Raw genomic sequence first — 22834 nt, forward strand, 5'->3', positions numbered from 1 at the left:
TATTTGGATAGCGGCTGCTCAAAACACATGACAGGAGACAGATCAAAATTCTCTGTCCTTACTCCAAGGGACAAAGGATATGTCACATATGGTGATAATAACAAAGGAAGAATTCTTGGAGTTGGTAGAATTGGCAAGCCTCCCTCAACTACTATAGTAGGTGTGTTATATATTGAAGGACTCAAACACAAATTTCTTAGCATAAGTCAACTATGTGACAAAGACTTCCATGTGACATTCTACCCAGATAAGTGCATCATAGAAAGTAAGAATCATCATCACTCTAAACTGGTTGGTAAGAGAATAAACAATATATATATATGTGATTGATATGAATTCATCTTTACCAATAACATGTTTAGTTGCAAACAATANGATGCATGGCTATGGCATAGGAGAATTGCTCATATTCACATAGACCATTTGAACAAACTTATAAAGAAAGACTTAGTTGTTGGTTTACCCAACATGTAGTGTTTGTCAAATGGGTAAACAAACAAAAACTTCTTCAAACCAAAGCATATGGTTTCTTCTCATAGACCACTGCAATTACTACATATGGACTTATTTGGCCCCTCAAGGACAAAAAGATATGGTGGTAACTACTATGCCCTTGTTATAGTAGATGATTTTTCGAGATACACTTGGACTCTATTCTTAGTGCATAAGAATGAGGCGTTCAAAGCTTTTAGCATTTATGCTAAAATAGTACAAAATGAAAAATCACTTAAAATCGCTGCTATAAGAAGTGATAATAGGGAAGAATTTTAAAACTCTTCTTTTGAAGAATTCTGTGATAATCTTGGTATCAATCACAACTTTTCTGCTCCTAGAACACCACAACAAAATGGTGTTGTAGAGAGAAAGAATAAGTCTTTAGAAGAACTGAATTGAACAATGTTGAATGAAACTAACCTCCGAAAATATTTCTGGGCAGATGCAGTAAGTATTGCTTGTTATGTTTCGAACCGAGTTCTCATAAGACCAATTCTCAAGAAAACCCCTATGAACTCTTTAAAGGTAGAAAACCAAACATTTCTCATTTGCATGTATTTGGTTATAAATGTTTTGTTTTACATAAAGGATAACTTGTGCAAGTTTGATGTAAAAGCAGATGAATGCATCTTCCTAGGCTACTCTCTTACGAGTAAAGCTTACAGAATTTTTAATAAAAGAACACTAACCATGGAAGAATTCGTTCATGTATCTTTTGATGAAACCAATATTGAGATAAAAGATGCGATAACTCCTGATGAGGAGAAACTGACAAGTTCTTCTTCAAATGAAATTTCTATTATTGAATCTACAACTAATAATGAGCAATTGAAAATGAATGATAACCTATCATCTCATGAGGAGCATACTCATTCAAATTTACCAAAAGAGTGGAGAACTCATGGTACCATCCAATTGACAATATTATTATTGAATTAAATATGGGTATCACAACCCGATGAATGCTTGATAAAGCTTGTCTTAACATGGCCTTCGTCTCTCAAATCGACCCCTCCAAGATTGATGAAGCAATCAAGGATGAACACTGGATTCTTTCTATGCAGGAAGAATTAAACCAATTTGAGAGAAAAGAAGTTTGGGAACTTGTTCCTAGACCTAAAAATAGGCATGTTATTGGAACTCGGTGGATATTTAGAAATAAATCTGATGAAAATGATATTATAGTTAGAAATAAAGCTAGACTAGTAGCCCAAGGATACAACTAGGAAGAATGTATCGATTTTGATGAAATCTTTGCTCCGGTCGCTATACTTGAAGCTATTAGGATATTACTTGCATATGCTTGCTCTTTGAATTTTCTGTTATATCAAAATGGATGTAAATAATGCTTTCCTCAACGGCTACATTCAAGAAGAAGTGTTTATTGAACAACCTCCTAGTTTTGAAGATTACAAATATCCTTTTTATGTCTACAAATTAAAGAAAGCTCTCTATGGCTTAAAGCAAGCTCCTCGCGCATGGTATGTAGATCGTCACTACTCTCTTCATAAAGAAAATAAATCATCATACTCTACTTGTTCAAATTTATGTAGATGACATTATTTTCGGTTCTACTAATGAGTTGTTATGTAGTGATTTTGGCAATATGATGCAAGTAGAGTTTGAAATGTCTATGATGAGGAAGTTAAATTACTTCCTTGGATTACAAATCAAACAGCTTGACAATGGTATTTTCGTAAGTCAATCCAAATACTACAAAGATTTGCTAAAAAGATTTGACATGGATGGATGCAAGCCAATAGCTACTCTTATGGGATCTGGAACTTACATCGATACAGATGAAACAGGAAAATCCATCGAGATATCAAAGTATCGAGATATGATTGGATCTCTTTTATACTTAACTGCCAGTAGACCTGATATCGTGTTTAGTGTGTGTCTATATGCTCGCTATCAATCCAAACCAAAAGAATCACACTTAGTTGTTGTTAAGAGAATCATGAAATATCTTAAAAGCACAACTGATGTTGGACTATGGTATCCAAAAGGAAGTATATGTGACTTGGTTGGATATTCAGATTCAGACTTTGTAGGATGCAAAACTGAGAGGAAAAGTACAAGTGGTACTTGTCATATTTTAGGGAATGCTTTAGTTTCTTGGTCATGTAAGAAACAAGCATGTGTAGTCCTAAGCACTACTGAAACTGAATATATTGCAGCAGGTAGTTGTTGTGCCCAAGTGTTGTGGCTTAAGCAACAATTACGAGATTAAGGTTTAGACTTGGGTTGCACTCCTCTAAAATGTGACAATACTAGTGCAATAAACCTCATAAAGAATTCGGTTATGCATTCAAGAACTAAACACACTGATATAAGGCATCACTTCCTTAGGGACCATGTCCAATAGAAGGATGTGTCTGTAGAAATTGTTGATACTCATAACCAACTAGCAGATATATTAACTAAACATTTGGCAAAAGAACCTTTCTATAAAATTAGACGAGAATTAGGCATTCTTGATGAAGCATACTTATCTTAAATGCTTATATATGTTTATATGTATGCTTCATTATATCTATTTCATGCCTACTTGAACTTAAATGTGTTTATTTATGTTTAAAAATTTCAATTTTTGGGTTAAAAATCATTTTCATAGCTTAATTTTGCCTAATAAAAAGTTTTTCTGGGGTCAGTAATCAATTACACTGGAGAGTAACCGATTACAGGTTTGAACAGCGTATTTCAGTAACCGATTACTCAAAATGAGTAACTGGTTACTCAAAGTTGTTGTTTGAAAATTTTAAAAAATTTAATTTGAGTAATTGATTACTCAAAGTGAGTAACCCATTACTCTATGCTGTTATATATGTATTTTTTCTGCATTTTTAAACTTTTTCAAACTCATCTTCCTCTTCAACTCGTGTTCTCTCTTGCTTAACCCTCTCAAACCCTAAAATCTTCCTTTTTGATCTGTTTTAAGTGATTTTTGTGTCTATTCTTATCATTTTTTCACTTCTAAACCATCTTTTTCGTGTTTAGTAACCTAAATCAAAAAACCCAAATCTCCAAAACCTCAAAACCTAAACCTTCAAAACCGAAAATCCATGGCTTCCTCTTCAAAAACCAAGAAGCAACGCACCTCCACGACTCAAAAGAGGCAAGGAACTACTTCTATGGACTCCAACCCTCTGGATTTGGCAAGGCTTCTAGCTAATAAGGAACAACGCAAAGTGTTTGAAGAACACTTTCATGGAGGCACTATTTTCACTCCAAAATTCGGTACTGCTGGAAATTTTGAATTTGAAGATTTTATTTTCCCTTATCTTTTACGTCAACAAAATATTTTTGATTTTTGTTGTGAGACAAATGAAATTTATCCAAAACTTGTGCGAGTATTTTACTGTAACATGAACTTTCGGAAAAATCATCTTACTTCGTATGTCAAAGGAAAAGACATTGTTTTGGATCTTAAAACCTTTAGTTCATTGTTGTGTAACATACCCTCTCAAGGTAGCATAACGGATTTCGGCCTTGTGTGTGAATGGAATAATTATGATCGAAATGATTTTTATCATACTTTATGTAGACTTTCAAAAAGGGAATTAGAAATGCGTAAGCAACAGGGCTTTGGCGAGACCTTAAAAAACCGAGACATCCTATCTGTTGGATATCTCAAGCTTGAGGACCGTTTGCTTCATTATTTTTTGAGCTATGTTATTTTACCAAAATTTTCAAATCATTCTAAAATAAGTGACATGGAACTCCAATTGATGTACGCCTTAAAGTTTAACATCAAGATCAATTGGGCTCTAATGATAATGAGACAAATGTGAACTGTTAGAGGTACTCAAAGTCCTTTGTCGTATGCAATCTTCATAACCAACATTCTTCAGCATTTCGGTGTTTCTACAAATGTTGAAACAAAGGGGCCTCTGAATCTTCGAGAAAGCCAAATTGATGTGGAAGTGATCCACAAAATGGGTTTCACCCAAGCCCCTCGAACTCGCACCTATAAACATAGAACCGATAAACCGTCTGTTGCTGCTGAACCATCTGAACCTGAACCTCCTAACCCTCCTGAACCACAACCGTCTAAGTTTCATACTCAATCTTCCTCATCTGCTGTCATGCCTACGAACCAAATGATTATGGATGAGTTGTTTTCTCTCCGAGGCTACATCACTAACCGGATGGATGCTCTCGACTCTCAGAATAAACAAATCCAATATGAACTTCATTGCATCTCCTCTAGGATGGATAGCATGGATATTGATGAAGACAATTCTGAGCTTGAGTCTTAGAATATCTATTGTTAGGATATTCTGGTTGTATTGCTTTAAAAATTCGGACAAATTTTTAATTCTGCTTATTTGTTGTTTTTAAGTTATTACTGCATATTCCTGGACAAGTTACTTTATGATGTTTTGTGCTTTACTGTTCCATTATTGGATACATGTTTGAAACATCTTATTTATGCAATTCAATACTTGCTTATCTATATCTTGATCCATACATTAGTATATGATATCATATTGATATATCTTGATTATATAAGTGTATGTATGATATATATATTATGCTGGAATCTCTTTGTTTTTCTACTTTTTGATGAAGTTAAAAGGGAGAGAAAAGTTGGGAGAATTGTATTTTCTGTAAAATTATTTCAGGCACATTACTCCAAAAGAAAGGGGGAGCATACTCAAGTCAAACTTCAACATATCTCAAAGTATGTTGCTCTGAAGAAAACTACATTGTCAAAAAGATTTTGGTTTGTCATCATCAAAAGAGGGGAGATTGTGAAGAAGATCTTTGCTCCTAACATTGGCAAGGTTTTGATAAAGACATCAACATCACCAAAAAGAAGAAAAGGAAGATTACTTATGAAGACCAAGAAGATTAAAGCTTCAAGACAATTAGTCTAAGTCTAAATAGGTACTTCTATCTTATACTCTTTAATATACCAAAGTAGTAATGCTCAAAATATTTTAAAAGAAATTGAAACGCTTCAAGTTTTAAATGAAAAACATTTTTCAAAATACTGTGTAACAGGTTACTGAAATTTGAGTAATAGGTTACTGAAATTTGAGTAAGAGGTTACATGAGTGAGAATCAGTTATCCAACAAAATTTGAATTGGAGTAACCGATTACTTAAATTTGAGTAACTGATTACTCTAAGTGAATTTTAATTCACTGTTGGACAGAAAGTTTGAGTAACCGATGTTGTTACATCAGTTTTTCAGATTTGAAACTCAAGGGTTTTTATCCCAAACGAAATGCCTTCAATCCAAACAACTCATACTCTTTCATAAAGGCACAATGACTGATTGGAAAGCCTATTTAAAGGTCTTAGAACTCACAATCATTCAACAATTCTTTCATAACTCTTTCACATTTTTCCTCACAATTTTCCTACACTTTTCTGAAATAGTTTTCTGCACTTCTAGCCAACTTGAACTCAAACTTTCGAAGTTATTTTTCTGAGTTGCTTGAAGTAAAGTGTTTCAAAGTTTTGTAAACTTAAAGAGCATTATTACTAAGTATAAAAAAAAGTTGATTGGATTGCAAGTGTTATTATATTTCATACTTGTAAAGGCAATCCAAACCATCATTATAATTCTTCATTCATTATAATTACTTTCTTTCACAAGGGTGTGAATAGAAAGGGGATAGAGTTACTTGGAAAGGTGTTTTCCAAGGGTATAAGTATTAGTGAGTGTGTAAGGTACGTAGAGATCTCGAGATGAGATATTGTAATTACTACTCATAATATTTAGTGAAAAATCTCTTGTGCTGTAAGAGTACTGGATGTAGCCTTCGGTGGAGAAGAAGGTGAACCAGTATAAAACATTTGTGTACTCTTTTCTTCCTTACCTCTTTGATTTATTCTTGTTTATTTTCTGCAATATTATCCGCTGCACTTTAACTCTTCATTTTGCTGAAAAAGTGATCATAATTTCTAGTCAACTAATTCACCCCCCTCTTAGTTGCAATCTCAATCTTACAGGTTCTATGTTTGGTTCTGGTCAAAATTGGTTTCTTCCAAAATTGGGGAAAGTTATTGGTGATGGAACCCACACCCGTTTTTGGCTGGATATATGTATGTGGAGGAGGAACTTGTATGTGTAGGAGCAGAGTTTGGTAGAGCACTTGTCTAACTTGATCCATCCTTTTTTCTTGCTCGAGGGGAGTTGAAGATAGATGGTTTTGGTCGTTAACCTTCTATGGGGTGTACGAAGTGAAATATACTTATCTAGAGTAATTAAGTCTTTCCCAATCTGAGTTGGACTCTCTTCTAAGTAAGGTCTGGTTAAAGAGTTGTCCTTCCAAGGTTTGTTGTTTTGCTTGAAAGACTATTCGGGGGAAGGTTGCAACGAGAAGTGAGCTTTTGAGAAAATCGATTATTAATTCGGTGGATAATGTGAAGTGTGCTTTTTGCTCTTAGGCTATTGAGTCAGTTGACCACCTCCTTGTTACTTAACGCTCCCTAATAATTGTAAGAACTTGTTCAAGCTCCACTTGAGTCTTTGTAGGAATGGGAAAGAGAGGGACTTGTGGTTTGCTATTTTTTGGTCTCTTTGACTGACGAGGAACAATGTTATTTTTAGCAATAAGGAGTTGAGTTATATTCAGACGTTGAAATTGATTCAGATTAGATCTTGGATCCGATTTTCTTCTTTTGTTGGTGGTAATCATCTAGTTTTTGCAAACCGGTGCATTGATCCTTGGATGTGCATTTTAGTTTGTTGCTAGTTTTTTCTGACTTTCTTTCTTATTTCTAATGGGTTAGCACCGTTTGTGATTTCTTAATACAATTCCTTTTGCTTAACAAAAAAATATTGTGTTTTAAGTTCTTGTGGTGTTGTTCTCTGACAAAAATACATGTGTAGCCGCTATTATACATATTATATTTTCATTAATGAACTATTATACATGCTATGTTCTTATGTAGAAAAGTATCTAATAATCAGCACAGTTTCTCCCTTCTCTTTTATCTTTGTACATGTGCTTATGAAAATTGGCAGAATATAGGAGAATTTGAGGAATGGTGAATGTTATGGTGGATTAGCTATTTAGCTATAATAGCTAACTAGACTCTGAACAAATCACAGAGAAGGCAATAATATAAATGAAATGAGAACTCTGATATTACAGCTTCTCCTCTTTGATTTGTTTGACTTAGCTTATCCAGTGTGACTTCTGTGTTTGAGTTTCAGTGTAGGTAGTAATTTTCAGCCTAAACATATATTACAATAAGAAATGAAAATAAATAGTTACAAATGCTTTAAAAATTATTACATGTCATGAATTGAGTGATAAATATGGCAAACGGTATTCCAAATTATGTCTTGTACTAATGAAAACATATCATGTCAATTAAAAAAATTAAATATTTATTATTTTTTCTTTTTTTGCTTTAATATCATTTGTCCGAGACATGATTGAGACACAACAACATATCTTTTTCCTATAAATATACTCATGATTGTGTATTGTGTCAGAACTAAAAAATGTTCATCAACTTTTACTACGTCTTATTGGTCAATCTTACAAAATCACAATCTCATAGAATTGCTGAACTTTTTATTAAATATGTAACCAAAAATGTATTTATATTAGTATGCAACTTTAATTCTTATGAAAAGTAATACTCCAACTTAATCAATCGACGATGACATTTTAATAGGACTATAACTGCATATTTATTTCAGATATCAGAAGGCAAATACATATGCTTGTATGGAGGGGAAGACATAGAGTGCATCCAGAAATTTACAAGAACAGCACAATCAGTGGCAAAATCTTTGCAACTCCCACTGGAAATGATTTATGTAGGAAAAAGCAATCCAGGGCAAAAATTCGAAAAATCAACACAATCATACATGAAGAAAATTGAGCAATGTACTCCTGACATAACCATAATTTGGTTTTTCTGGGTTAGGCTAGAGAGATTAGGAGTCCACATTGATTAGCATAGCAAACTCAATATAATACTTAAGCTACGAGGTTATCCCACATAATAGACTAGTCTTTTGGGTTTTTAAATCCTAACCGAGAGCATGTGGCATTCCAAATTACAGCAGCGAAAGACAGTGGAAAATGATGAGATAATGAGAATTCTAAGCTTTGATGGCAGTGATAAAGGGTGGGCTATAATAAGTGGAGGAAAAGAAAAAACTATGGCAAAGGGAAAGGGTGACACATTTCTGAAGTGTCTTTATGAGTATGATGAGTGGAAAGATATTATTTTTTTGGTACAAAAAACAATCGATGGAAGGATATGATAAAAGATAAAGGGGTTTTGACAGCAATGGAGGATTATATACAAGGAATTCAAACCAGACACCACAGTAATAGGTTCATACTGCCAGGAAATAATGGCAGGATCCTAGATAAGGTAGTTTGTGCTATGGAGAAGTTCTTCATGTATCGCTGCTGTACTGACTAAGGACACTAGATTAAAAAAATAATAAGGGCTAGAACTTGTGGATACTGTGGTTTTGCATGTTTGAATCGGGTTAAATTATTATGTGATGAAATGATATTGAGGAGAAAACTTACTACAAAACCAAGAATACCTTTTTAAAACCTATGGTAAACGACCCATAATTACTTATATAGTTATATAGTAACATAATTAAGTTAAAAAAAGTATGATAATAATGTAAATATAAGTTCAAATAATATGAAAGTTGATATTAATTCATAATTTTTATTCGTTACAAACTATAAGTGTTTAAATTACTCTTATACTATATTGTAATTAACTAAAATAATTCTTTTATACCATTTGAACTTACTTTTACGGTATATTTTATTTGATTTAATTATAATTGTCTCTATTTTTTATTTAATAAATTACATGTATCTCCAGTGTAAATGTGTAATGTATACATCTAAACAGACATATAGTTTGCACAAGTTTTAAAAAACTCTCGGAGGGTATAAATGTAATTTAGTAAACAAAAAAATAATAGTATGAAGCTAGGAATATTAGCGCTACATATTATAATGTGTAAAATCTCGTGTGACTTTGTTTAAATAATCCAAGTATTGTATTCAGTTTTTTAGGTCCTTTTTCTGCTATTACTTTCTGTTGTTATTTAAAATTATACTTGTACTATAAGTTTCATTACACATCAATAATATCCAGCTATTAATCTTATATATCAAAGTTATTAGTACTGCAACTGCGAAGGGGTAAAATCACTGTACATTGATTGAAGAATAATATTCTCAGCTTTTATGTTATTTCTACCTCCTACGTGTTCCATTGGTAAGTAAGAAATCTAACAATCATTTTAAAACCAATCTGGAAATCTCACCGTACAAATGGTTCAGTTTAAATTACAACCACCATTAACAAAGCAGAACTATTACGTCAATATCCAATTTAACTGTCATAGATTATATCGATAAATATTGTGGCTTAATGTGGTACCATCCAGTGGGATCCAAACGATTATTTTGAATATAAAAAAACAGAAACGGTGGATCCAATTCCATTGTGTCTTCAATAATTCAATGCTTATTAAAACGTTATATGAACATTCAGATCTTAATTTAAGGGATCAAATTTGCTAAATGCATGAAATCCATTACATGAAGAAGTCACCTAATCCCATAATCTAGAGTGAACAGAGTCTTCTTTTCCCAAATTTGATCCCGTGGTACAATCAATTGAGATTCATATCAGTTAAAGATACTTCAAAAACACAGTATTCCCAGTCAAAACATTTACAAATTAAATAAAAAATATAACCAATTTAAACTTCATTTGTTTTAATTATTATGTATACAAAATTAGGTCATTGTTGCAACTATGTTGCATTACATGAATTTTACCACAACCAAGAAATAAACTACATAGTTCAATTATGAACTCCATTTGGATCACAAGTGCAATTGAAAAAAAACTAATACGAAGTTTGATTATAATTATATCACATACATTACTGATCCATAAACTAAAAAATCGAATGTGAATTAAAATAATTCAGTTTGTACCAGCAGACAGGTAGCAAAGTGTAAGTTAAATAAAATTACACAACGCTGTTTAAAACTGGCTATTAAATATTTATATATGCTTCGGAAACTAGAACATCCCCCATTTCAAATAAAAGAGAGTTCACCATAAGAAGCAACTAATCCAATCAAATCTAATAAGTTAACAAATTAATGAATTTCACAACAAGACCAATCAAACAAACAGCGACGGTTATAATACGTAGCTGTTTGAGACATTAAAAATGTCACAAATAAGTCGACGTTGTAAATAATTATACGCTTTCGTTGACACGTTCTTCTGCACTGGTAACAGAGGAACGCAACGCCTATCAAAAGCGACAATTGGAAATAAAATTGAATGAAATAAAAAATAAAGTGAAGTGTAGAAGAAAATGAAAAATAGATTTTGTTAAAGAAGCACCAGATTCAGAAAAAAAAATGATGGCTATCGCACCTAGGTTTTTGGCTCAGTGTGTTGAGATAGGCAACGGCTCTGCTTTTATACAGAAACAGGAAACCCTAATGTGGATGAATAAGTCAATGGGCTTTGAATGAAGAAATATTGAGTTCTACAGTAATGTGGGTTTTTCTATACAGAAAGAAAAGATACTTGGGCTTCGATAGAAAACATGTGTTAAATAAAGATGGGATCCACTTTTTGGCCCCACGTTTTTTCATGAAAGGCTTGATAGCAATAAATTATAGACTTAATTACATTGACACCCCTGAGTTTTAGTAAAATTACATAAATCATTCCTCACTTTTCTATATTTACAACGACTTCCCCTAGTTTTTATACTTTCATTACACTGACCACTCGTGCATGAGAAATAAATGTAATCTTTTAAACAAAAAAACATATGATAAATGCAATTAAGTTAAACAAAACATGGTATATTGTGAAAAAAAATCCAAATAATATACAAATTAATGTATCTTTATTATTTTTTGTTACAAAATACATCAACAATTCTAAAAAAATATTGTTTAAATCGCTCTTATACTATATCGTATTGAACGAAAAATAATAAAGAGGTGTCGACTCATATATTATTTGGACTTGTCTCCACCATATATCATGTTTTGTTTAACTTAATTGCATTATCATATATTTTTTGTTCACAAAATTACATTTATTTTTAATGCATGGTTGGTCAGTGTAATGAAACTATAAAAATGAAAGGTTTGTATAGGTGTAAAAAAATAAGAAATGTTTTGTGTAATTTCACTAAAACTCATGATATCATAATTTACTCTAAATTATATTTGTGATGTGACTAATATTTTATGTTTCTCTTTATTCCGTTCTGGAACTCGGCTGGTAAAGAGACCATTAGTTTTTACAATTTAAATTTTTTTCATTTACATTTTTTGTGACAGTTCAGTTTCATTAATTATATTTCATTTACAAACTTGGTTGTTACAATACATTTCAATAGTTAGAATATATAATTTAAAAAACTAAATGTAAAACATAATTTTGGCCTTTTCAATTTATTGAAAGCAGGTAGCAAAGTTTTGATCACTTCTTGACATTCAATATTAATTGGCTTCCATTTTTCTTTCATATTGATTAATTGGCTCTCATGCTTCCAAACACAATAAACCCATATAATCAGTGGCAGATTTTGTTAGTAATAATATTTAATTATAATTTATAATTAAAATTATTTGATTAACAATAAAAAATAAATATATATATAATTGTTTCAAAGTTTTAAAAAAACATATTAGTTCAAGAGTAAATATTTATTTTCAGTCGCTCAATGTTTTTTGATCTCGCTAGTTTAGTCCCCCTCAAAAAATTAAGAATCAAAATCGCCATAAAAATTCTAAATGTATGTCAAATTTGTCATTTTTAGCATGTTTTACAACAAATAGAGACTAATTTGACCATAAAATTGACTAATTTGACCCACGTTTGAAATTTTGGGGGACTATTTTGAATTTCTCAATTTTTGAAGAACTAGACTGGTAAGGTTGAAAAATATGAGGAACTGAAATAAATATTTGCTATTAATTCTAAAAACATTAATTTACAACTAAAGATATTAAAGAAAATATACATTTATTTAAAATGCCATTTTCCTCACTTTTAAAGACTTAAACTCATCGATTATTTAATCATGTGTAAAAGTTTTAGTTATTTCATTTTCCATATAAATAGCCATATTGCCAATAAGAAGTAAGATTAATTCTAAATAACATTAATTTACAACCGAAGATGTTAAAGAAAAATATACATTAATTTAACGGAATAGAGTATCTCTTGGTATAAGGAGATGAGTTATCTGTTCGTGCTAGTGAAATCATGACATGTGTCATGTTTCATCATTTTCTATAAAAATATTTTTAAATAAACAAAATAGCACACATGACACATTTTTATTGGCTATATGAGATAAGTTATCTCCTGATGAGGAGATACATTATTCTCTTCATTTAAAATGCCATTTTTTGGACTTTTAAAGACTTAAACTCATCGACTATTGAGTCGTGTGTAAAAATTTCAGTTATTTTATGTTTTTATATAAATCGACACATTACTAATAAGAAATTCATCTTAATTAATGATTGAGTCAGTATATACTATAACAAAAATTCAGAATATTCGATTAATGTCTATAACTGCACCCCAATATAGAGTAACGATACTGCAATTTTAAATTATCAATTGAAGAAATAAGAATATTACATCAAGAAAGTATTGGTGAAAATAACTTACAAACACTATATGAATTCATGAGTGATGAGGAGAATCATTTAACAAATTTTTTGGTAATAAAAACACATTCAAAAACCCACTTTCAAAGGTGCAATGATAATTTTTTTTACAATTGCTACATACCTACAATATTGTATGACTTTGTATACAACATAAATAGAATAATCGAATTATTTGTTAATCATGTTGTTGTCCAAATTGATAAATTGGGTTTTAATTTAAACACTCATAGAGTAAAATAAATATTTTAATAAATTATGTAAAGTAAATATATTAAAACAATTTACAAAAAAAAATATTAATTTTTTTTTAAAATTTAGGGGGACAATTACCCACCTGTCCCTAAAGAGATCAGCCTATGCATACAATAACAATTCCACTCTTTTTTTTAATATGCCACTTGTGTTATGTATGTTTTCCTAATACATTGCACCAACTTGTAATCTCCTACCTATGCATATTTTTTGGTGCATCAAACAACGTGCTCAATGTTCAACAATACACATTTATGGTCAAAATGTAATTTTTTTTAAAATGTAATATTTATGTATTGTCATTGTAGATATTTATACATAGTTACTATACTATTTATCATTTCTTTGGATTATTATTTTAAAAATTCAATGATAATTAAATATGAATAATGAATAATACAATAATCATAAATTGTTTTTTACATACATTTTTATTCCCAAAGTTAATTAACAAAGACAAAGTTTCTCCATTTTGGTTCATTGGTCATTTGTTCTCTACTTTTTGTAGTCCGTAATGGGCTTAATGAGTTACGATGAAATGTAGATTTATATGGATTGGGCCCTAAAAGCTTCCGAGCCCAATAAGCGCAGTGTTCCACCTTCGCCTCTAATTAATTTTCACGAAAATAAAATAAAATTGACGACACAGTAAAGATTACAAAGTGAAGTGATTAGGTACCAAGGAAAGTGAATCACATTTCAAGGAATCAGAAACAGAAGGAGAAGAAAATGGTGAAAGTTTCGACGTATTTCGCTATGACACTTGGAGCATTCGTTTTCTGGCAGAGCATGGACAAGGTTCATGTCTGGATCGCTCTCCACCAAGACGAAAAGGTATCAAATCACAAAACCATAGATTTCAATACTACTGTTTTAAATTGCAATTGCGGTCGCAATACGCTCCCGGAATTACAGAGTGTAATTTAAAACACTGGTTAATAGATATGAATATATTATAATCTAAAATATAATTTCAATTATTGAATATTTTAGCAAGAGAGGATTGAGAAGGAAGCGGAGATCAGAAGGGTTAGAGAAGAGTTATGGAAGCAGCAACAACAGGCCAACCACAATGATTAAATCCCTTCCTCTTGTTTTTTTCAATGCTATTTCATGTGTTCTAATAAAATTTAATTTGGTGGATTTCCAAGCATGTACTTTACAATTGAAGTTGTTTCATAAAATGCTACTTTGTTGTAATTGTTGCAATAACTAGCTCTGTTCTTTGTTTCATTATTATTGAACCTTTATTCATCATTGCAAGTATGAGTTTTTGTGGAATTTAACTTAGTAGTGGGTCATGTATTGAACTGCCTGGAGTTAAGTTTCTATATGCTCTAGGCTGCCGGTTTGCCTCATAGTTACATGGTACGTTGTACTGGTTTTAGTGTGCACTACCCGGATCTATGTGGCTGGTCAGTTATTACATTATTATTATTATAAGACTTCCTTTATGATGAACATGGTACGTGGTACACAGATTTTGATATGCGGTACATAGACTAAAGGAGGGAACCATGTAACTATGGTATGGCTTTCGTGCATAATTCATTTGTTGTTCTTACCCTGATAACATCCTTGCTAAACGTGCACTTCTCATGGTTTGTACTTTATTCAGATAGAAAAGCTTGCTTGCAAAAATAATAGTTGACTGGAGAATAATTATCAAACCTTAAATTAGCTACATTGAATGGATGAATTACTTACTGATAAGTAACAATGCAAAGTGGAACAGAAGTATAAGATATTGTTGTTGGCTAACTGAGTTGTGAGCTAAGTCTGCTAGCTGAGTTATCTGCTTTTCTGGTGATGGTTAATGTTATTGTAGGGTAACTATAGTTAAATTGTGTTGGGTTGAAATGGAATTGCATGTTTGATATGTATCTTCCAATCTTCTGCGCAAGTGAAAATAAGGTGCAGGTTGTAATTTGTATACATTTAATTAGAATTTTGTTGCACAGAATCTTTCACTCCTCTGCACAGAATTTTGCATTGAATAACTTTAATTTGTTTGCCCTGATATGTCAATTACCTACTGTGAGGTTGGAATGTGGTGAATGGCCGATTTCTATAGTGTATGTTAATACTGAGAAATGCCCTTTGTTTATGTCAATACTGAGAAATGCACAAGGGTATATTTTCCCTTGTTGGTGAAGGGACAACATATAGAAGTTTCCAACTTCTGGATTATGGATTCTTGTTGCTTTACTTTCTCTCTGTCTGCTCGCCCTCAAGTTTAGCGGATCCCCTGGGGAATCCAGAATACTTGAATTCTTTGGTTTGTTATCGTTGGTTCTTCCCAAGCTAGGTCCTTAAAGTCTAGAACTCAATTAGGAGAATATGAATGCAAGTTAAGGAGGACTTGATGCAAAGTATGTGCTAATACCGTGAAAATCCTGTTATATTTGAGATTGTTGTAGTTTAATTTACTTTTCTGTAAATCAATTATGGGTTTGCTTTCCTTGATTTGAACCAGCTGGACAATGTTTTTGAAATTTCAGTTTCCTGGGCGCATGAAATATTTATTATTTGTCTGGTCATTCACAATGATAGAAAGCTGGTTCAATCTGAGGGTTACTGTAAATTTCTTTTGCCTGGTATGTTTATATAACTTCTTTGAAACAAAAAGCCTACGGTTAATGTAATTTGGATTTTTGTACACCCACAAAGCAAGCTCCTTGCCATAGGTTGATATTTTTATTTTGACATAAACCAAATGACATCGACAACAAAGTTCATATAAAATGAGCATGTCTTTAAATTAACTTGTATTTACCCCCAAGATCATTTCTTATGTCAATACCACACTTAAGTTGCTTTATTTGCTCTCCTTACTCCTAATAAACAAGTTTACTTCAAGAAGCTAAATTATTAAGACCGAATAGTTGAATATAATCTAATTAGTTAAAGTAGTCAGTAGGATCCATTTATAAAACCTACCTGTGAAGCATCGACGGGCTTAAAATGCAGAGCTTCTGGTAGTTTCACGATTCACTGCAAAATACACATGATTAATTTTCTGAATTATGAACCATGTAAACCATGATAGCAAGTTTTGTTTGCGAAGAATCCAAGTACGTAGTGTGTAATCTTAGGCAAAACATTACTTGTCCCACATTTTGTGTGCCAACCTTTTGCCAAAGTGTGTATAGATAAAAGTATATAATTTATTGAATTTCCAGATAGATGTATTTATGTTGTTTAGACTACTGATCACACTTTGACACATGAATGACAGAAAGTGTAAGGGTGTTACAGTTGTTATGATCTGTAACGTTCAGCATTAGTCAATTAGTGTACACATGGTTGACACTGATCAATAAAACAGGAATTTACAATGCGAGTTAACAATGTTTCTACCATGAAGCACATGGATTTGATATACTGCAATACCAAGATAGCAACAAAACAGAATTTGCCATAATAGACATGGCCTAGTGTGAATAAGAACATTAGTAAATGTTCTTATTCACATCCACTGACCCATATTGAGATATATATCACATCCACTGACCCATATTAGTAAATGTAAAAAAAACAAGTAAATGTCTCTCACAAGTGTAAGTTTCCTTTTACCCATATCAAATGTTTCCTGCAGCAGTAAATAAACTTTGGCGAATAAAGTCAGGAATCATAGCACGATAGCACTTGTCCTGGTTATGTTACGTGGGTCATGGCAACAGCTTTAAATAAAAGGGCCTAAGATAAAAATAAAAAAGTAGCCCCATTTGCAACATACTATGAACAAACACAAATTAAAGTTGCCATCACGCCCTGGAGTAAGTATCTTCTACAGTCAAATATTAGAAAGAAAAAAAGTGAAAAAATAATATACAATGAAATAACACTTTTCTTATTAAAAATAAAATAAAAAATAAGAATTCTCACATATTCAATGTATTATTCATCATTCATTTAATACATGTTTTTATGAGATAAACCTTTATTATTATTATAATAATAATGTGAGAAAGAGAGACCGACAGATTAGATTTTGAAGGTTAGTTTGGTGGGTAGTTTAATTAATCGGCAAGTAAAGCATCTTAGGAGGAAAAAAATACAATGATGAAGTTTAATGTTAATGGGTTCCTTGTGTTTATTTCTTGTTTGTAGCTGAAATGGGTATAGGACGAGCAATCACCATCCACTTTCTTCTTCCTTGTTTTCCGTTGAATCGTTTCTTTCACTTCCCATCCAAGTCTGCATCACCATCACCATCACCATCACCTTCTTCTTCACGACTATGATCCTCTCCCTCACCTCCACTATTGGATCCACTTCTCTCACCATTTTCATTGTTCACCTTTTTCATGGATCCCGCTGCTTCTCGTCCAGCTGTAGTTATCGATAATGGTTCCGGGTACCCCCTTTTCTCACTCTCCACAACCCATTTTTTCTTATACCCATTTGAGTATTTTATTTCTGCGTTTCACCTAAGCACGCTACGTGTATGTTGAAATGCCCCCAAAAAAAATTCTTATTTTTTAGGACTGAGTTGTGTCTAATTTTGATTGACCTTGAATTGGGTAGTTCCTGAATTTATTAAAAATGATGTTTTTGCAGGTATACGAAAATGGGATTTGCAGGTAACGTTGAACCATGCTTTATTGAGCCGACAGTGGTTGCGTTAAATGAGTCGTTCCTGAATCAATCTAGAACCTCTTCCAAGGCTAATTGGGTTGCCCAGCACAATGCTGGCGTTATGGCTGATCTTGATTTCTTCATTGGGGATGAGGCACTTGCCAAGTCTCGATCTAGCAGCACTTACAATCTCAGCTATCCGATCCACCATGGCCAAGTTGAGAATTGGGACGCCATGGAGCGGTTCTGGCAGCAGTGCATATTTAACTACTTGAGGTGTGATCCGGAGGATCACTATTTTCTCTTGACTGAGAGTCCATTGACGGCGCCTGAGAGCCACGAGTATACCGGTGAAATCATGTTTGAGACTTTTAATGTGCCTGGACTTTACATTGCTGTGAATTCCGTGCTTGCTCTCGCTGCTGGCTACACAACATCTAAGGTTGGTGACTGCTAGTCATGAGAATGTTGTTTGTTGTGTTGATACGATTGGAAATGGATAGTTAATCTTCAAGGATTTACCCATTGTCCCCATCATTAACAACTTTGCTAGCTAAACAGGAAATGCATAAGATGTTTTATCAGCCCTGAAAGTTATTGCTTTAGGGTGTTTTCACTAGAAACGAAACGTGAACAGTAGTGTTAAACATTAACTGTTGTGTTTTTTTAATATATTGCACTTAAAAGCTTGATAGCGGTACCACATGAGCTATTAAGAAATTTGTGACTGGATTTTTATTGTATTTATCTCCTATTTTAGGAAAATTTTCTTTTAAGCTGATTTGGAATTCTTCTTAGTGTGAGATGACAGGAGTTGTAGTGGATATTGGAGATGGGGCTACTCATGTTGTACCTGTTGCTGATGGCTATGTTATTGGAGGTAGCATCAGATCTATTCCCATTGCTGGAAAAGATGTTACTCTTTTTGTCCAGAAGCTTATGCGGGTAGGCAATCCTTGTGGTGTAAAGTTTGAAGTTTATTGTGCTGGTATTTGTTCCCAGCTATGAATATCTGTGAATTGCTGTGAATCTCCTTCCTAATGTTGAAGGTTCTCCCAAATTACTATTTAAACTAATTAGTGTAATCAATCACTTTTAAACCCTAACCATAGATGAATGCGGTGCAATGTTTTTATGGAAGTTTTATTATTCTTACATGTTTATTTGTTAATAAACTGTAGTCGAGTTTACTTATTTCATGATTAGTATGAAACTGATTCATAGATTTTGCTATATTTTCTTGTACTGCTAAGATTGTAATAATCGTGTCAAATTGTCCATCTACATTTTGATAATCCAGATTCATGAACTGTCTCATTTTACATTACTTCATGTAGGAAAGAGGAGAGAATATACCACCAGAAGAATCTTTTGAAGTGGCTCGGAAAGTGAAGGAAATGCATTGCTATACCTGCTCTGACATTGTTAAGGTGGGCTTGAGTTCAACACTGATTGCTTTGATGTAATCATTTGAATTTTGAAGAGTTAACAAGCCTTTCATTTCTTTAAACCCAGCACTAGTGTGTTGAATGTCTTAAGTTTCTCAACACTTCAGTTTGCTTTGTTAATTAAGAGTTGTATAGTTATCTATTGGACTTGTTAATTTTACTTTCTCACAAGTCACAATAGCTCAATTTCTCTCACGTATTCAGGAATTTAATAAGCATGACAAAGAACCAGCCAAGTATATCAAGCAATGGAGAGGCATTAAACCAAAGACAGGGGCACCATATTCCTGCGATATTGGCTATGAACGATTTCTTGGCCCTGAGGTTTGATCTATGGTTTTTTAGAATTTTCTCTTTTATATATATTTTGCATGCCTGAATCTGCTCTTATAAAAACATACCTAAATCTTCCTAGAGGACATTGGATTCGATATATATACTTGTTTTTAATACCTTTCTCCTATCTTAATGAATTAATTATAATATCTACTTGATTAGTTCTAGTTATGAACACCTACTTGAATTAGAGGGGAATACATAGGAATATTGTAAAATAATAAGGTGATATTGTTATAACTAGGATCCAGGACCTAGTGTGGCGAGGGGGAAGAGAGGCAAAAATACAGTAGTCTCTGTCTAGATGGGATTTGGATCTAGTAAGTGTCCTTGGTACGACTTGCTCTTGGTACCCCCAGGCTAAGTTGGATGGATGGAATAGAGTGGTTATTGGATAGTAATGGAGTGGTAAAAGGATATCAACCCATTGTTTGAGACATTTTTTTAGTTTGTTAAATTAAAATATTGAAGAGCTGATGAAATTTTGGTAGTGCCTTGGTCATTGTGCCAAAAAGTATTGGTCAATTTAACATATCTTTTATGTTTTCCGTGTAATTTCTTCAGGTTTTCTTTAACCCTGAGATATATAGCAGTGACTTTACCACCCCCTTGCCAGTTGTAATAGACAAGTGTATTCAGTCTGCTCCAATAGACACAAGGAGAGCGCTATATAAGGTGAGGTATCAAACATTGATTTACTTTGTCACATGTGTTGGGAAGTAAGTCCATCACCCGTCTCATTCTCCTAGGCACAGTCTAATACTTGTTGGGCTACTCCTCTCTTCTAAATTAGTTTTGAGATGAAACCTTAACATTTTGTCAGAAACTCTGATTATCACGGGCAAAAACATGCCCTCGAGTCATGTGTCAGAGGTTACCCTTTGCCTGGTCTGGCAGTCTTCTAATGAGGGGCATGTTGGGAAGTAATAAAACATGTTTGCCTCATTCTCCTAGGCCTGCCTAAAATAATTGTTGGGCTAACTCCTCTCATTGTCGATTGATTTTGAGATGGAACCTTAACAACATGCACATAAAATAAGCCCTAAGAGTGCCTACGTTAGATGCTTGAATTTTATGATGTGCATAATATGACATGTTTAAACTTTGTAAATTTAATGAATAGTTGCCTTAAAATTTGAGAGCTTCTAAGGCTAATGTGTTCTGTTGTTGGCCTAGATGCAGCACGTTAGTGTCAAGTGTTATATCAGGCACCAGCCCAGTGCAAATATTTAATTTACGACATTATAAAATCCAAGCCCTGCACTATACATGATCTTCATGATTGCATTTTTTACAATTGCCTATTTCGTATTTTTATTTCAGAATATAGTGTTGTCTGGAGGATCAACCATGTTCAAGGATTTTCACAGGAGGTTGCAACGAGATATAAAGAAAATTGTGGATGCCCGTGCCCTTGCATCTGAAGCACGTATAAATGGGGACATAAAAGTAAGAGTTAGTAAATACTATTAAACCTTATTTAAATTGATGGTTATATCTATATCTCTTGCGCATGGACAAAGTAATCACAGTGACATGTTTGTGAAAAGCCTGACCTTTACTTGTTGCTTTGATCTGTCATTTACTTTTTAAATTTTTTGGAGCCTTCAGTCACAACCAGTGGAGGTCAATGTGCTCAGCCATCCTATCCAGAGATTTGCAGTTTGGTTTGGAGGCTCAGTGCTTGCATCAACACCTGAGTTTTTTACGGTATGAAGTTCCTACAATTTTTTTTTCCAGTTAGGAGGCTCAGTCCTCGTATCCCATAATCGCTAGTTTTCTGTCCTAATAACTTGTGTTGCCGTGTACTGTGTGATGCTTGTTCAGTGCCACATGTATTACGTATAAGTAAACAATATTCTTCTTAACTAAGGCCACATTTGTTCTGAATCTGTTGGACAGTATTGATTTTATAGATTTGGTTTATACTTTTACTTGTTGGCAAAGAATCTTTGATTATCTATTGTCCATGAGAAAGCACCAGAAAACAGATGGCATCTTTACATGGTAATGTAACTTGTGTGGTTTTATCTGCCTCTTCTGTGGCATTGATAACCTGAGTAGATTTTTTATACTGTACCATATGATTAAATGAATTTATGATTGCATACTTGGTAAAAAGATATCGTATTTTTTGCTAGGTTTTGAAATATAAAACTGGAGCAGTATAAAAATGACATCAACCTTATTGTTTGCCGTTTGTTTTTTCTTGTAATAAGGTCATTCTGTTAGTGATATCATAAGAGTTTCTGGCTCATTGGGCAGGCTTGTCATACAAAGGCAGAATATGAAGAATATGGAGCTAGCATTTGCCGGACAAATCCAGTTTTCAAGGGGATGTATTAGATTGAAAGAAAATTAGTGGATCATACCGATGAAATTTCTTGATAAAAAAGCTAATGAATGTCCCTGACCTTTCTTCCCTCCTGTGTCGGCAGTGTCCGAAATGAGTGTAAAATATGTATTTTCAGTAAGAAAATGCATTTCCAGTTTTTTTATACCCGTAGTTCTCCCTAGGAAGTCAGCATCATGCAGTTAATATGTTTGTCAGCAGGTCCAGATGGTACCTAATGGTTACACAGAAATCAATGTCAAAAAGTTGGGTGATCTGAATTGCAATTTTTGGTCTTCAGCTTAGAGTAGATGGAAGTTCTGCATATTTTCAGTTGTTGGTAGTGATCATTTCATTGTGCATTTTTCTAGGTAGGAAGGTAAATTCATTGGGATTTAATTGTAATACTAATAAACACTAGTGCAGGTTGGAATTTTGGTTGTGAATGGCATATTTTTGTATTTTTTGGTACATAATGTACAAGTTGGATTTTATTTAATGATCAAAGGGTGAAACTATACTGTAATATGAAACTGTTATTCAGTACCTTTACAATAGTAACATGAAAAGTTGAAAATTAAGTATTCTCCTAATCTTCTATAAAATCCTCCTCAATCTCTTAATTCCAATTTTATCACCAATTGCCACATGTTTCTGTCAGGGCTGTGGAACTACAAGTAACATCTATTCCAACAT

The 22834-nt window shown here is 32.9% G+C and overlaps 1 protein-coding gene and 1 pseudogene across 1 annotated transcript; both read left to right on the forward strand.

Moving 5' to 3' along the window:
* Nucleotides 1-8903, forward strand: part of LOC109330819 — a 17697-nt pseudogene extending 8794 nt beyond the window's left edge.
* Nucleotides 17439-22632, forward strand: LOC109359590 (actin-related protein 3-like). Its single transcript, XM_019604295.1, has 9 exons — nt 17439-17801; nt 18005-18464; nt 18821-18967; nt 19360-19452; nt 19675-19794; nt 20371-20481; nt 21130-21255; nt 21418-21516; nt 22072-22632. Exons 1-9 carry the CDS (start codon nt 17752-17754, stop codon nt 22150-22152), a joined length of 1287 nt encoding a protein of 428 aa, XP_019459840.1. The 5' UTR covers nt 17439-17751; the 3' UTR covers nt 22153-22632.

The sequence above is a fragment of the Lupinus angustifolius genome, chromosome LG01, assembly GCF_001865875.1.
Source record: "Lupinus angustifolius cultivar Tanjil chromosome LG01, LupAngTanjil_v1.0, whole genome shotgun sequence".
Lineage (NCBI taxonomy): Eukaryota > Viridiplantae > Streptophyta > Magnoliopsida > Fabales > Fabaceae > Lupinus > Lupinus angustifolius.

Coding starts and splice junctions, on each gene's coding strand:
- LOC109359590 (XM_019604295.1), top strand. CDS start 17,752: ATGGATCCCGCTGCTTCTCGTCCAGCTGTAGTTATCGATAATGGTTCC. Junction 19,795..20,370: donor AACGATTTCTTGGCCCTGAG/GTTTGATCTATG, acceptor TAATTTCTTCAG/GTTTTCTTTAACCCTGAGAT. Junction 21,256..21,417: donor GTATAAATGGGGACATAAAA/GTAAGAGTTAGT, acceptor TGGAGCCTTCAG/TCACAACCAGTGGAGGTCAA.